Source organism: Cydia strobilella, chromosome 7 (genome assembly GCF_947568885.1).
Source record: "Cydia strobilella chromosome 7, ilCydStro3.1, whole genome shotgun sequence".
Classification (NCBI taxonomy): domain Eukaryota; kingdom Metazoa; phylum Arthropoda; class Insecta; order Lepidoptera; family Tortricidae; genus Cydia; species Cydia strobilella.
Window position 1 is genome coordinate 5756596 of NC_086047.1, and position 14770 is coordinate 5771365.

General features: G+C 38.8%; 1 protein-coding gene across 1 annotated transcript in view; it reads left to right on the plus strand.

Moving 5' to 3' along the window:
* The window catches only part of LOC134742796 (uncharacterized), a 31939-nt gene extending 22055 nt beyond the window's left edge, over positions 1–9884 (plus strand). Inside the window, exons 16-24 of the mRNA XM_063675982.1 lie at positions 548–691; positions 1666–1791; positions 2863–3191; positions 6051–6153; positions 6703–6999; positions 7296–7421; positions 8234–8278; positions 8961–9266; positions 9608–9884. Of these exons, the coding sequence (XP_063532052.1) occupies positions 548–691; positions 1666–1791; positions 2863–3191; positions 6051–6153; positions 6703–6999; positions 7296–7421; positions 8234–8278; positions 8961–9266; positions 9608–9751 (1620 nt within the window). The 3' untranslated portion in view covers positions 9752–9884. The remainder of the gene's footprint in view (positions 1–547; positions 692–1665; positions 1792–2862; positions 3192–6050; positions 6154–6702; positions 7000–7295; positions 7422–8233; positions 8279–8960; positions 9267–9607) is intronic.
* The last annotated feature ends 4886 nt before the right edge of the window (positions 9885–14770 follow it).

Consider the following 14770-nt stretch of genomic DNA (forward strand, 5'->3'; position numbering starts at 1 on the left):
AGCTATACCTTTGTGTTTATATATGTTTATATTTATATATATATATTTTTTCTTCATGTCTAATCATTAATTGTAATTTGAACACCCGCTAATCTTATCGATATATATAATATAAATTTGGGGGTGAACTCAAAACCAGCGCTGTGGCTCCCAGTCTACACTTCACCACAGCAAATGATGAGATCATCCCTTTTGTCACACTAGCTGAAGAAAACCCTGTTTCTTTTTATAATTTTTCTGTTTTTCTGTTTGTATTGTGTATGACTATAAGAGTGGCAATAAATCATTGTTCTATTCTATTCTAAATCGTTTACAATTTCAGGACAACCCGGCCAACCAGGAGGTCCAGGTCAACCAGGACAGCCAGGTAAACCTGGTACACCCGGTAAACCCGGACAGCCAGGACAACCCGGTTATCCTGGACAACCAGGACAGGCTGGACAACCTGGCAAGCCTGGCCACCCAGGACAACCAGGACAGCCCGGATATCCAGGACAACCAGGACAACCCGGTCAGCCTGGCCACCCAGGACAACCTGGATACCCAGGACAAACAGGAGGACCTGGTCAGCCTGGACAACCTGGATACCCTGGACAACCAGGACAGCCCGGATACCCAGGACAACCCGGAGGACCTGCACAGCCCGGTCAACCTGGCCTTCCGGGACAACCAGGACAACCCGGAGGACCTGGTAAATACACGTCTTTTATATCATCTGTTTAAACATTGTACGTCAGAAAAGGAATCTGCCCCCAGCGAGTTTTGGCTTCTTTTATTAGTAACAAGTATGCAAAATTTCAGACCCCAAAACTTTATAGTTTTTTGTAAAAAAAAAATATATGACCTTTCTTCGATATTTTTTTCTAGCCAGCCGGTTTTGACGTGCGACACATATAGTAATGACAGTCATATGACATCAATTATTGGATATATTGCTACACAAAAAAAAAAAACATTTTTTTTAAACAGATCAGAGACCGCTCTAAGTTTTTCATCAGAGCTAGCCTTTTTAATGAGCTACAAAATGATTGTATTTACCTAATTTTATTTGTGGGAGAACAAGGTGTTTTCTTTAATTGAATACATCGCCATACATGTTCTATACCCGCTCGTTCAAGCTAATCGATTAACAACTGTTTAGAGAAACGTGCATTATTTGTCGAAGATATATTTTTCTACGGGGCACCCGCTTAATGTAAAATCTACCACTCAAAAACGAATGTAATTTTTTTTAGAATACATTTTAGGGGTCGCAGCGCTACCGCACCTGGAAAATGGACCCTCCATGCAAGATGTTTTTTTTTCAACTTTTTTAGGGTTTCGTACCCAAAGGGTAAAAACGGGACCCTATTACTAAGACTGTATGTCTGTCCGTCTGTCTGTCTGTCACCAGGCTGTATCTCATGAACCGTGATAGCTAGACAGTTGAAAATTTCACAGATGATGTATTTCTGTTGCCGCTATAACAACAAATACTAAAAAGTACGGAAGCCTTGGTGCGCGAGACCGGCTCGCACTTGGCCGGTTTTTTTATTTTATTTTTCATTGTGGAACGATGATTCAGTGTATTAATGTCCAATTTAACATATCATAACATTGCTGCATCCACATTTTCCAGGTGCGGTAGCGGCCCCTAAATGTATTTATATTATTCTTCTGATTCAGGTCAACCCAGTCAACCTGGAACCCCAGGAAAACCAGGTCAACCTGGTAAACCTGGACAACCCGGATATCCAGGCGGCTCCGATCAAACCGGACACCCAGGACAACCAGGTCAACCAGGAAAACCAGGTACAGTTTGCTTTTTAAGGTTCCGTACCCAAAGGGTAAAAACGGGACCCTATTACTAAGACTCCGCTTTCCGACTGTCCGTCTGTCTATCACCAGGCTGTATCCCATGAACCGTGATAGCTAGACAGTTGAAATTTTCACATATTATGTACGTATGCCGCTACAACAACAAATACTAAAAAGTACGGAACCCTCGGTGGGCGAGTCCGACTCGCACTTGTCCGGTTTTTTGTTTTTGTTATTATATCAATACGTTTTTAATAAACATATAGATTTTTTTCTTCTTTTATTGTGGAACGTATTGTAAAATGTGGTTTCGAGTCCCACGTTAGCCAGAGTTAATCACAGTATTTTTTTTATTGTAATTGACGTCTGTATATACAATTTACAATTTACTTTTCTATATTTTTTTCAAGAGTAAGAAACATATATTCGTGACGTTCTCAAATATGTACGAACATGCACAGATAACAAAAGTAGAGAAACCCGAGCATTACCCGAGCATTAAGTGTGCACCACGAAATGGACCCAATGAAACCTACATGTAATGAAACCTACATATTAAAACTTTATAAAAATAAATATCCAAGAAAGAAAAGGTAGGCTTTTAAAAGGTGTACCTAGCAATGTATATTTGAAGGCGAAATTTGTAATTCCTTTTTGATACTCGTAATAAAATACATTGCTTATATCGGTCTAGGGTAATACTTCATAATCGACATCGATTTATAGTTAGTAAGTATCACTAAGTCCGTCCGTCCGTCTAACCGGAGTATGCCAATGAAGTATTCACTAAACTAGTTTTCCTCACATAACTAAGAAATTAGATTATATTATTAATACTTATTATATTATTAAAGCAATTCATCAAGTAGAGAGTTGAGATCAAGTGAAACGAACCACTATAATCTGTTTACGGCATTTGTTGAATTAATCGAGGGTTGCGCCCGTTGCAATCACGTTTAGACTCCCAGAAAATATTGGTACAGTCAGCCGCATAAGTTGTGGCCATTATGCCGATTCTAAAGCATTTCTGTTTATAATCGTTTTCTAAATCGTTTACAATTTCAGGTCAACCCGGGCAACCAGGACAGCCAGGTAAACCTGGTACACCCGGTCAACCCGGACAGCCAGGACAACCGGGACAACCAGGACAGGCCGGTTACCCAGGACAACCAGGACAACCCGGAGGACCTGGCCAGCCCGGACAACCTGGATACCCTGGACAGCCCGGTCAGCCTGGCCACCCAGGACAACCCGGATACCCAGGACAACCAGGACAACCCGGAGGACCTGGCCAGCCTGGACAACCTGGATACCCTGGACAGCCCGGTCAGCCTGGTCACCCAGGACAACCCGGATACCCTGGACAACCAGGACATCCCGGAGAACCTGGCCAGCCAGGACAACCTGGACACCCGGGGCAACCAGGGCATCCTGGTCAGCCCGGAGAACCAGGTCAACCAGGACAACCCGAAAATCCAGGTAGAATTAACTTTTTTATATTTCTTAATTAAGAGTAAGATATATAAGAGAGATATATAAGGTATTCCTGATGTTCACAAATATGTATGCACAGTCAAGAAAAGTAGAGAAATCCGAACATTAAGTGAGCACCAATATATAATATATTCCTGATGTTCACAAATATGTATGCACAGTCAACAAAAGTAGAGAAATCCGAACATTAAGTGTGCACCACGAAATGGACCCAACTAAGCATCATGCTATCTAAATAAATCTCCAAGAAATTATAAAAATAAATATTCAAGAAAATAAATTATAATAAAGAATCACAAAAAGGCACATGACGAATAACAAAAGATTTATCCAAAAAGTCCTTTATTTTGTTAATTGTTATTTTTATTGAGATTAGCTTAAAACAATTTTATTATACTCGAAACTGGAATTCGACCAAAAAAACTACGACAGATACGTCACTGTTAAAAGTGTTAATAAGAACTTAAGTTTATAAATTACATCTGAGTTTGTTCTTAACTCCAGTTTGTAAACTATTGGACCAAATGATGAATACCCGAAGGGTTCCAAGTGCAATATCAGCTTTGCCACTAAAAATCACAGACGTTTATGTTTTTATTAGGACGGTTTGTATTTATAAAATACCGTCAACTGGGGTGAATGGGGACGGCTGGGGACCTGACAATTTCTTAAAAAACACCCACAGAAATAGTATCATACTACATCTTCTATTATTTTCAATCAAATAATACAATTTTCTCAGAAATTATCAGGTAAAAAATCACATTTTAAGTTTTGTCCCTATTCACCCCAGCCGTCCCTATTCACCCCAATTAATAAATAAACACAATTACTTATTTCATTCATGATGTTTTTAGCATAGAAACAATCCTTATAATTAAATTATTTACTTTAAATTTAAAAAAACCGGACAAGTGCGAGTCGGACTCGCCCACCGAGGGTTCCGTACTTTTTAGTATTTGTTGTTATAGCGGCAACAGAAATACATCATATGTGAAAATTTCAACTGTCTAGCTATCACGGTTCATGAGATACAGCCTGGTGACAGACAGACAGACGGACAGACGGACAGCGGAGTCTTAGTAATAGGGTCCCGTTTTTACCCTTTGGGTACGGAACCCTAAAAAGTAAAAATTGAAATTGAAAATGTAAATGTTAATAAGCTATAATATAGTATTTCCTGTTTTCTATACAGTTTCCATTGTCTGGGAGAGGACACTGACTTCTTTAACACAGGTTTTTACCTAGGTCAGAAGTCAGGGACTTCAAAACCTATTTTGTACTTACTTTTGTCAATAAATAGTACATTATTGTCGAGGCTCGGAAGTAGCTACTTGCTGGCTGAGGGTTCGTTTTAAACGGACGACCTTGGGAGGGATATATAGTGCTTTTCTCAAAAATGGCGCAATATATACAAATATAATAGAAAAATTATACAGAAGCAACGTCCTTATGTATATATTTTCACAGAAAAAGGTAGTAAGATTTGCTTTGCCGCCGTTTTATTTTTTTGCGTGCAGTTGTACATAATCACATTTCTCAACTCAAGCATAAGGCGAAGCTTTAACCCTGACGCTGGTTTTCTGCGAATATTACACATAGATAAGCAAGTGGAAATCCGTGGTCTCTGCCTACCCCTCCGGGAAATAGGCGTGATTATATGTATGTATGTATGTATGTATGTATAAGCTCACGGTCTCAAGACATTGTGTTGTGATGTATGACTTGTCTCTAAAATGGTTCTCTTTAAACAAATTAATTATGAGACGAAATTTATATTACAAAGATGATTAGGAAGTATTCGAGATCACAAGATATAGTAAAAAAGTGGCTGTGACATACGGACGGACAGACAGACAGACATGACGAATCTATAAGGGTTCCGTTTTTTGCCATTTGGCTACGGAACCCTAAAAAGTTGATCACTCTTTATCGATAAAACCGCCGATTGCGTTACCCTCTACTTTAAAGATTACGATTAGTCGGATTAGTATCATTTCTTTTATTAAGGTGTGCAATAAAGAGCATTCAATTGTATTGTAGGTGTATACTACGACCAATTTTTACCCTAGGGACTTTAGTAACACTTTGTTTTTGTTTTAGGACAACCCGGTCAAACGGGAGGCCCAGGTCAACCAGGACAGCCAGGACAACCAGGCACGTTATGTATTTAATTAATTAAATAAAATTGAATACGAATAATATGAATTTGCTAGGTACAGTCAAGGTATTAAATATAGACACGAACAAAATGCCAAAAATATGTATACACGACATTAATGTTGTAATTTTTGGCACTTGTCCGTGCATTTTTGTTTTGTCCATGGCCGGATTGCATAATAAAATACAAGCTAATACTATTAGTGATTTTGTGTGCTTATTATGCAATAATATTATGCCCCAGGTCGATATTAAATCATGATGTTACATAATGATCTTGAGACATCTTTAATAACAAAAGCTTCCAAACAATCCGAGAGACGATTTCTGTCAGCGTATCCCCCATTCAATTATTTTGATCAAAGCGTCTTTCGTATGCTTAGGAGCAGGTCTGCTCCACATATATTCAACTTAATCATGATCGCTATTTATATGGCAATTTTTTGACAGGAGCATACGAAAGGTTAATAATGTTATATTATCTAGGATACCCAGGACAGCCCGGACAACCCGGTTACCCTGGACAACCAGGTCAACCCGGCGGCCAGGGCCAACCTGGATATCCAGGACAGCCCGGGCAACCAGGACAACCCGGACAACCAGGTGGTCCCGGTCAACCTGGATACCCTGGGCAACCAGGACAACCTGGACACCCAGGACAACCCGGTCAACCAGGCGGTCCCGGTCAACCTGGATACCCAGGTAACATACAATTAAGCATTTGTACAAGTTATAGTTTGACCAGCGAATCGTGTCAAGCTGTTTTTCATTCAAATCAAAATTAACTCTCAAGCTGTCCTTTTATTTACTAATAAAAAGGTCAGGTGAGGCCTTTTTAGGGATCCGTAGTCAACTGATGTTGCATCCGGCAACAAGCTTGTCAGTCGGAATATAGTCATACGATAAACGACCGTGTCTCATTTCTCGGCACCCTTTTCACTCCAAAATAACAACTAGGAAACATAGTTTCATCATGTCCGGTCTGTCTGTCCGTCCGCGGCTTGCTCCGTGATCGTTAGTGCTAGAAAGCTGAAATCTGGCATGGATACATAAATCATGCATGGCATTGGCATTATTGGCAATAGAAAGGAAAAAAAACTAGTCAATTTAATTTTTTTTTCGCTTTAACCCAATGGTGTGGGGTATCGTTGGATAGGTCTTTCCAAATGAATATGTCTCCAACAACCATTTTTTGATAGTGTTGATTTTGTTAACCAGGAATATGAAACCAAAGTTAATTTCTATTTACAGGACAACCAGGACAGACCGAATACCCAGGACAACCGGGACAACCTGGAGGACCTGGACAGCCTGGCCACCCAGGACAACCCGGATACCCAGGACAACCCGGAGGACCTGGCCAACCTGGACAACCTGGCCACCCAGGACAACCCGGATACCCAGGACAACCTGGAGGGCCTGGTCAGCCAGGACAACCTGGACACCCGGGGCAACCAGGACAACCCGGATACCCAGGACAACCAGGACAACCCGGAGGACCTGGTCAGCCCGGAGAACCCGGTCAACCAGGACAGCCCGGAAAACCAGGTAAATTGACTGTGTGTCAACAGTCAACTCATCTTAGATTTTTTTCTGGTTGCCTTGTGTCCGCTTTGACAACATTTTTGCAATCATTTAACCGTTTTTATTATTATTTTTATTTAAATTTACATTACCGCATTTTTATTTGTCTGTTTTTCGTTATAAATCCAAACCATGTACATACAGGTTCTGCGAAAATTTAAACATATATAAGGACGACTATATATAGTATTCTATTAGGTTTTTCAGTGATTTTTTTCTGGTTCAGGTGCACGTGTACTTATACTATTCTTGTGATTCAGGTCAAACCGGTCAACCTGGAACCCCAGGACAACCAGGTCAACCTGGTAAACCAGGACAGCCCGGACAGCCCGGATATCCAAGCGGTTCCGATCAAACCGGATACCCAGGACAACCAGGAAAACCAGGTACAATTTACTTTTTTATATTTTTTAAATAAGATACCTACATAATGTATTCGTGACGTTCACAAATATGTGCGAATAAGCACAGGCAACAAAAGTAGAGAAAACCGAACACTAAGTGTACCACAAAATGGACCCAACTAAGCATAACGTTATCCAAGAGAAATTATAAAAATAAATAATCAAGAAATAAAATATATAATAAAGAATCACAAAAGGCACAAAGAACACAAAGGGTTTTTTCCAAAAAGTCCTTTATTTTGTTAATTGTTCTTTTTATTGATATTAGCTTAAAAAAATTAGGTTAAAAGAAACTTTCACAACTGACATGTGAATACAAAATAATGTACCTATTACAGTCAGTTGCAGAGAAAGTTGACTGCATAAAGTGTGTTTGTCAAAGGGGGTCAATCTATATCTGCAGGTGTACATAATCCCATTTCTCCACTCAAGCATAAGGCGAAGCTTTAACCCTGACGCTAGTTTTCTGCAAATGTTACACACAGATAAGCTCACAGTCTCATCAAGACATTGTGTTGTGATGTATGACACTGTCTCTAAATTGGTTCTCTTTGAACAAATTAAATACGAGAAATTTATATGACAATAATGAAAGTATTCAAAATCACAAGATAGTAAAAAAGTTGATGACTCTTTATCGATAAAACCGCCGATTATGTTGCCCTCTACTTTCAAGATTACGATACGTATCATTTCTTTTATTGTGGTGTGCAATAAAGAGCATTCAATTGTATTGTAGGTTTATACTACGACCAATTTGTACCCTACGGACTTTAGCACTTTTTCTTTTTCAGGACAACCCGGTCAACCGGGAGGCCCAGGTCAACCAGGACAACCAGGTACGTTTTGCATTTAAATAATCAATAAAATTGAATACGAATCGTACGAATTTGCTAGGTACAGTCAAGTTATTAAATATTGAGACGGACAAAATGCCAAAAATATGTATTATTGTAATTTTTGGCATTTATCCGTGCATTTTTGTTTTGTCCATATCGATTTTTAATAATTTGATGTTACTTAATAATCTAAGAATCCAAAAAAAGAAGAGTAGAAGAAAGAATAGTAGATCTTAAGAATAAAGAATCTTCCATCTAAGGTGCCTCCGCGACATTATGGGCGTCCACTGGTCCGACCGTGTTAGGAACACGGAGATCCTTAGACGAGCTGGTGTCGCCGGAATAGAGGCCTACCTAATGAGACGACACGATAGTGCGGTCACGTCTCCCGCATGTCCCAAAACCGAGTCGCGAAACACATATTCTACTGCACACTGGTATGCGAAAGCAAGGCGGCCAGTTTCTGCGGTTCAAAGATGAGTTGAAGCGGCATATAGCAGTAGAAAACAGTCGCTGTGGCCGAAAACGGCTAGGCGATGATGATGACTTAATAATGTTAAGGCATCTTTAATTACAAAAGCTTCCAAACATTACGAGTGACGATTTCTGTCAGCCCAAGTTAATTTTGATCAAAGCTGTTTTGTCTTTCTTCCTTTTGTATTAATAATGTCATATTATCTAGGATACCCAGGACAGCCAGGTCAGCCAGGTGGTCCCGGTGAACATGGGCAACCTGGACAACCAGGCAGCCCCGGTCAACCTGGATACCCAGGACAACCCGGACAACCTGGAACGCCAGGACAACCAGGTCAACCCGGCGGCCAGGGCCAACCTGGATACCCAGGACAACCCGGACAACCAGGTAGTCCCGGTCAACCTGGATACCCTGGGCAACCAGGACAACCTGGACACCCAGGGCAACCCGGTCAACCTGGATACCCTGGACAACCAGGACAACCTGAACAGCCAGCCCAACCCGGATACCCAGGTAACTTTTTTATACAATTAAGCATTTATAATTTGATCAGCGAATCGTGTCAAGCTGTTTTTCATTCAATTAAAAATGAACTGTCAAGCTATCCTTGTATTTACTAATCAAAATTAATGTCAGGTGAGGCCTTTTTAGGGTTCCGTAGTCAACTAGGTACCCTTATAGTTTCACCATTTCCGTCTGACCGTCCGTCCGCGGCTGCGGCTTTCCTCCGTGATCGTCAGTGCTAGAAAGCTGAAATTTGGCATGGATACCTAAATCACGCAAGGTGATAGAACGGTAAAATTAAAACTAGAAAAAATAATTGTGTGTATTAAAATATTCATGTCATATTTCAGATTCAGATGGTCAACCTACCGGCACTGGAGTACAACCTCCATCACAGCCTCCACCGGGCGCCCAAATGCCGCCATTCCCGATCTACGTCATACCTTACCCGCTGCCCATCGTCCCGAGCCCTGGACAGTGCCCATGCTATCTAGTTAACCCCGGCAATGACTCTACTGCGGTCTCTCAACCTCCACCTCAGCAACCTCAACAACCTAGCAACCAAGGCGGCTACAATGCTCCTTATGGAATCATCGGTTTCGTTCCCGTCGTATTCGTACCATACTGCCCAGGAAATAACAACGATATGAGCTCCGCCCAGCAAAACTTCCCCAACGCTGTGCCCGTCCCGTACAACTGCGGACAGTGTCAGGCCAACCAAAACCTTTACCGCTACATTGGCAGACTCGGGGGAGCGCGAAGTGCGACAGAATTTAAGGAAATCAAATCCCTTGCGGAGTTAGAACACCTTATTAAAAAGCAGATTAAGCCGATGAAGAAAAGCCTTCCGCGGATAGCTGCTCATCCGAAGATTCTAGAAGAATCGACGAATTAGAAATAAGATGTTTTGACGACGCAATATAAGTATTGGCTCTCCTCACTACTACGCTATACGCTATTCTGATAAGTCGAACGAAAAAGATGAAGTGAGACGATTAAATTTTGAGATTGTCCGACATTAGTTCTTGGACGCTCTCAAGATTTATAAAGAATACCACATGTTTATTGCGATATTGTCATAGATTAATTTATTTATTATATAATTGTACATCATCCTCGATTGTCGAGAAACGAGACATGCGCATTTGTATGTAATATTTACAAAATATAATTTACTTATTTTAAATTTGATATTTTTGTAAAAATATTTGATTTAGTAAAATGAAATTGCGCTGCCATTGCATTTAGATTAATCATGTTTTAAGAAAAGATTAATAAATGTCCTATTATTAGATATGTTAGTTTTTTCGTTTTATTTATTTTTCTTCTTAGGCTAGGCTTTTTCCAATATGCATATAAAATTAAAATATAAAAACACAGTACAAAGCAATACAAAATAGTAGTTTATGTGACTGCTACATAATGAAAGGCATCAAAATTCGAGTGTGGGTTTATGAAACGAACGAAGTGAGTTTCATAATAGAATCACACGAGTGTTTTAATGCCTAATTATGTACAGTTACATACACTGCTTTATCTACACACATATTATAAACTTTCTATGATATATTCACTAACCTCATATTACAGCCGACATAAAATTGATTTTTTTGGCATAGTCTGTAGAGGGTTTTTAACATTTTAATTTAATATTTGTGCAAGAAAATTCTTAATCGTTATAGGATTCACGGGGAGGATTTGACGATCAATAGTTTGAATGCTATTTTGTTACATTTTCGTAAGAATTAAGTATTAGTCAGTCTAGTACAATATTTTAAACACGCGTTTGATTTATGGGTTTACATTGTCTCCAATGATGCCTTGCGTTGCATTTCACTTAAAATTTACGCTACGAAATACGGCGATGCTCAAAGTCAGTTCCTGGTAATAAATGTGTTAATAACGCTTGCTCTTGTACCTGTTAAACAATGCATAGTTATTAGTTACTGTGGTGTGACCCTGCGCACATAGACTACCTATTTGGGCACGATGCTTGTTTTATGCTCGGAGAAGAGTGTGCGGTATGAATTTTAATATCGCATAACAAACCTGCATAACATATGTACCTACGTAGTATAATGCTACGTACTCGTATTATTCTTCTACTACGTACTACTACGTGCTTCAGTAAATTTTTCGTGTTGGTATTGTTCAACATTTATTTCGTTCACTGCCGGTCAGTTCGATCAATACGAGCTTTATAACCGAATTACATACGAGTAACATCCGATGTGATTCTATGTAACGTAAAACGTGTCTACTTTGCCCAAAAATTCGACCTTAATTTAAAATTCATATATATACCGATTTAAAGTAGACCATAAATGAGGTTGTGATATAGTTTTCATGTATAAAAACTACTGGAGCACAATTACCCAGTGGGCAGCAAAGCATTTCATGTCATTTTACTGTACGGGTCGTCGTGATATGAAGAAATTAGTATGTTAGCCCAACGACTTGTAGATACAGTCAAGTATTAAAATATGGGTGCATGCAACTTACCTACCCAAAAATAACCATAGTTCTTAATTCGCTTACATAAGAGCTATGGCACATATTTTTGAGTATGATGAGGGCACCCATATTTTTCTACACTTGACTGTACCTACCCATAAAACGTCGTTAAATTGTCTCAATTATGAAAGTGATAAAGGTCATTTCTATGAACCTAGTCATCAAGTTCCAATGCAATTAATTTTCAAGACATAATATAATATATAAATTATATCGGTAATTTAAAACTTTAACGCCCTTCTAGCCTAGTCGGTTAGTGACCATGCATATGACGCAGGAGGGAGAGGTCCCAGATTCGAATCCTGGTGAGGGAATTTGTTGGTGTGTTTATTATATAATAATATCTGGGATACCGAGCTTTGCTCGGAAAACATATAAAAACTCAAAAATGCGCGTTTTCCCAGAGACAAGACCTTAGGTTATCGTAGGTAGATTTTTATTTCCATTTATTTAAAAAAACGATTTATGAAATTCACCTATTTATATATTTATTTTCCTCAAATTCGCACCAATTTGTTCTGTAAACGAGGACCTCTATAATTGAGACTTAATTTTTAAAGCCTGGATAATTCGTACGATCTGCATAAATGAAAAACCTGGTTAATTGACACTAATTGACAGGTCCCTTGAGATTGCAGTTATCCAGGTTTCACTGTCCATATCGTCGTCTAGCATTCGCATCACAAACGTAATTTTATTAAGTTTATAGGTACTGTGGGAATAGGTCGGTTTGTGTAAAATTTTCCTACCTATAATATTTAGGTATTTAATTATTTAAAACTAATTCAATTAAATAATTTACGTCTTGTCTACGGCGAAATAATTATGTTGCGCTAATAATAGTGAGTACGTAAGATTAATATTTGTAATTTAAATTAACTTTTTGGTTTTGATACGTTATAAATGACAAAACGTACCTACCTAACTATTTTTTTAGCCTATTGTGTCCCACTGCAGGGCAAATGCCTCTCCCCTTGATCTCCACGACTCCTGTTGATGTGCTTTTTCCGGCCAGTAGAAAACGTTGAGCCGGAAAACTGCTGGGCTATTTATTATTATTTATGGATTTTATTAAATGTATGTAGGTCAGATCGAAGATTTGGTTCTGTAATCCAGATATTATAGCAGAATGGGTGATTCTCTGGAATAATACTTAAAAGTACGTATACCATCAGAGTAGCAAAGATGTGGCTTATTTGAAATTCCCTCTTGTATTTAAAATGCAAATACAAAATGCAAAAACCTATTTTGTATCTAAATACCTTTTGAACGAAACTATTTTGTATTTTATTTGAATTTTGGGACCTATTTTCTATATTCACAATAAAATTAAGTTACAATCTCTTCTGACGTTACGACAATCCTTGTAACTCTCTCATTCTTTTAACATGGTTCTGTTGAATCTGTTTAGTAACGCTGCACATGACCACACGCGTAGCGAGTGGTTAAAAAAGTGGAATCTTGAGCGTTGCGAATTTAAAGGCACGAAATGTAAACAAACTTTTCTGCCCTATTGAAACACAAACGAGACGTTTTCACCACACTAACGAGAGGCGTATACTAGCTGTAAAACATTACAAGTCTAAATTAATGCTTTTAAAAATTTACCGTTAAAAACTATTACTTAAAAGTCCATTCTACCAGTTAACGTGAGGAGTCCAAATTTGTCCTCTAGACTCTCTAGAGGACTGATTGACACAATGTTTTCAAAGAATAAAGAGTGCCTTTCCAACTAATATTCCAAATAATACTTTTATAATTCACTATTCAGAGCACCTTTTATCGCAAAGTATTTGTATTTAAAAAAAGTAATTTGAAAATAATAATTATTAATATGACTGAAACAGGCAAGTATTACGCCAAGGGCAATCATGAGAACAAACAAACCATTAAAACAAACACATTAAAAACGCCCGATAAAATTGTTACTGAGTTTCCTTAGTGTTACAAAACTGGTGATGAAATAAATGTCAAGTTACGTCTACTGTCCATACTCGTAATGGCGACTTCATGGTTATTGGCTAAGTGCCTTAGTCACTCAGCTACTGCGGGTACGTTTTAAAACATTTTGTTTCAATCCTTGTAGAACTATAACTTGTTAAACTTGGCCTCGACATTGATAACTGCTATGCGTATTGGGAGCTCTGAGTTATACTGGTAATAAGGTAGAAGCTATAAAGAACAGCATAGGTCGGCCGTCGGCCGTGACTCAGATGCGTGGTCACGGGTCACTGCGGGCACCACAACACGACACTATGCTACCGTCTTTAGAAAAAACCCAAGTAGGCAACTACATATACCACCCATAATTAATCCCATAAGCGTTTACTGTTTTCTCACAGTCTCCAATTGCCAAAGGAGGATTACATACTTGTCCAATATGGAAAACAATATGCCTTTGCTCGCTTTGGCCAGTTTTCAATTTTTATATGTGTAGGGGAAAGCACAATATCGATACTACTTTTTCTGTTTTTTATTTACCCCATGCCCAATCTAGTAACTTTTACTGCCACTGTCACAAGTAAGTAATTTTATGGTAGGTGTAAAAGGATATGACGACATTCTCTCGCAACCGCTGATGGAAAACAGTGATCGCTTTGTCTTAAAAGATAAGGTTTCTATTACTAGACAAATTACGAAACAAAATGTGGTATTTTCTATTATAAGGGACCTTCTTGTCGATGGCGCTTACGCCATTATAAACGATGCTCCGCTATAAATACAATGCCGCGCGACGCTGTGCGGCGTAAGCGCCATCGACAATAAGGTCCCTTTTCATATAAAATGGCCCAAATAGGCTTCGCTCGCCTGAATGTTCAGTAATTCCGAAGCCTTTAAAAGCCCTGCCTCCGAAGCCCGTAAGCCATAAAATACATCGTTTTAAATGTCTCATTTCTCCTGCAATAAACTAAATAAAGATTACAGAATTTATATACTTATAAATTATAATAACTTCTTTATAAGCAATAATGACGATGAAAATGAAGTTTTAGGCAGTA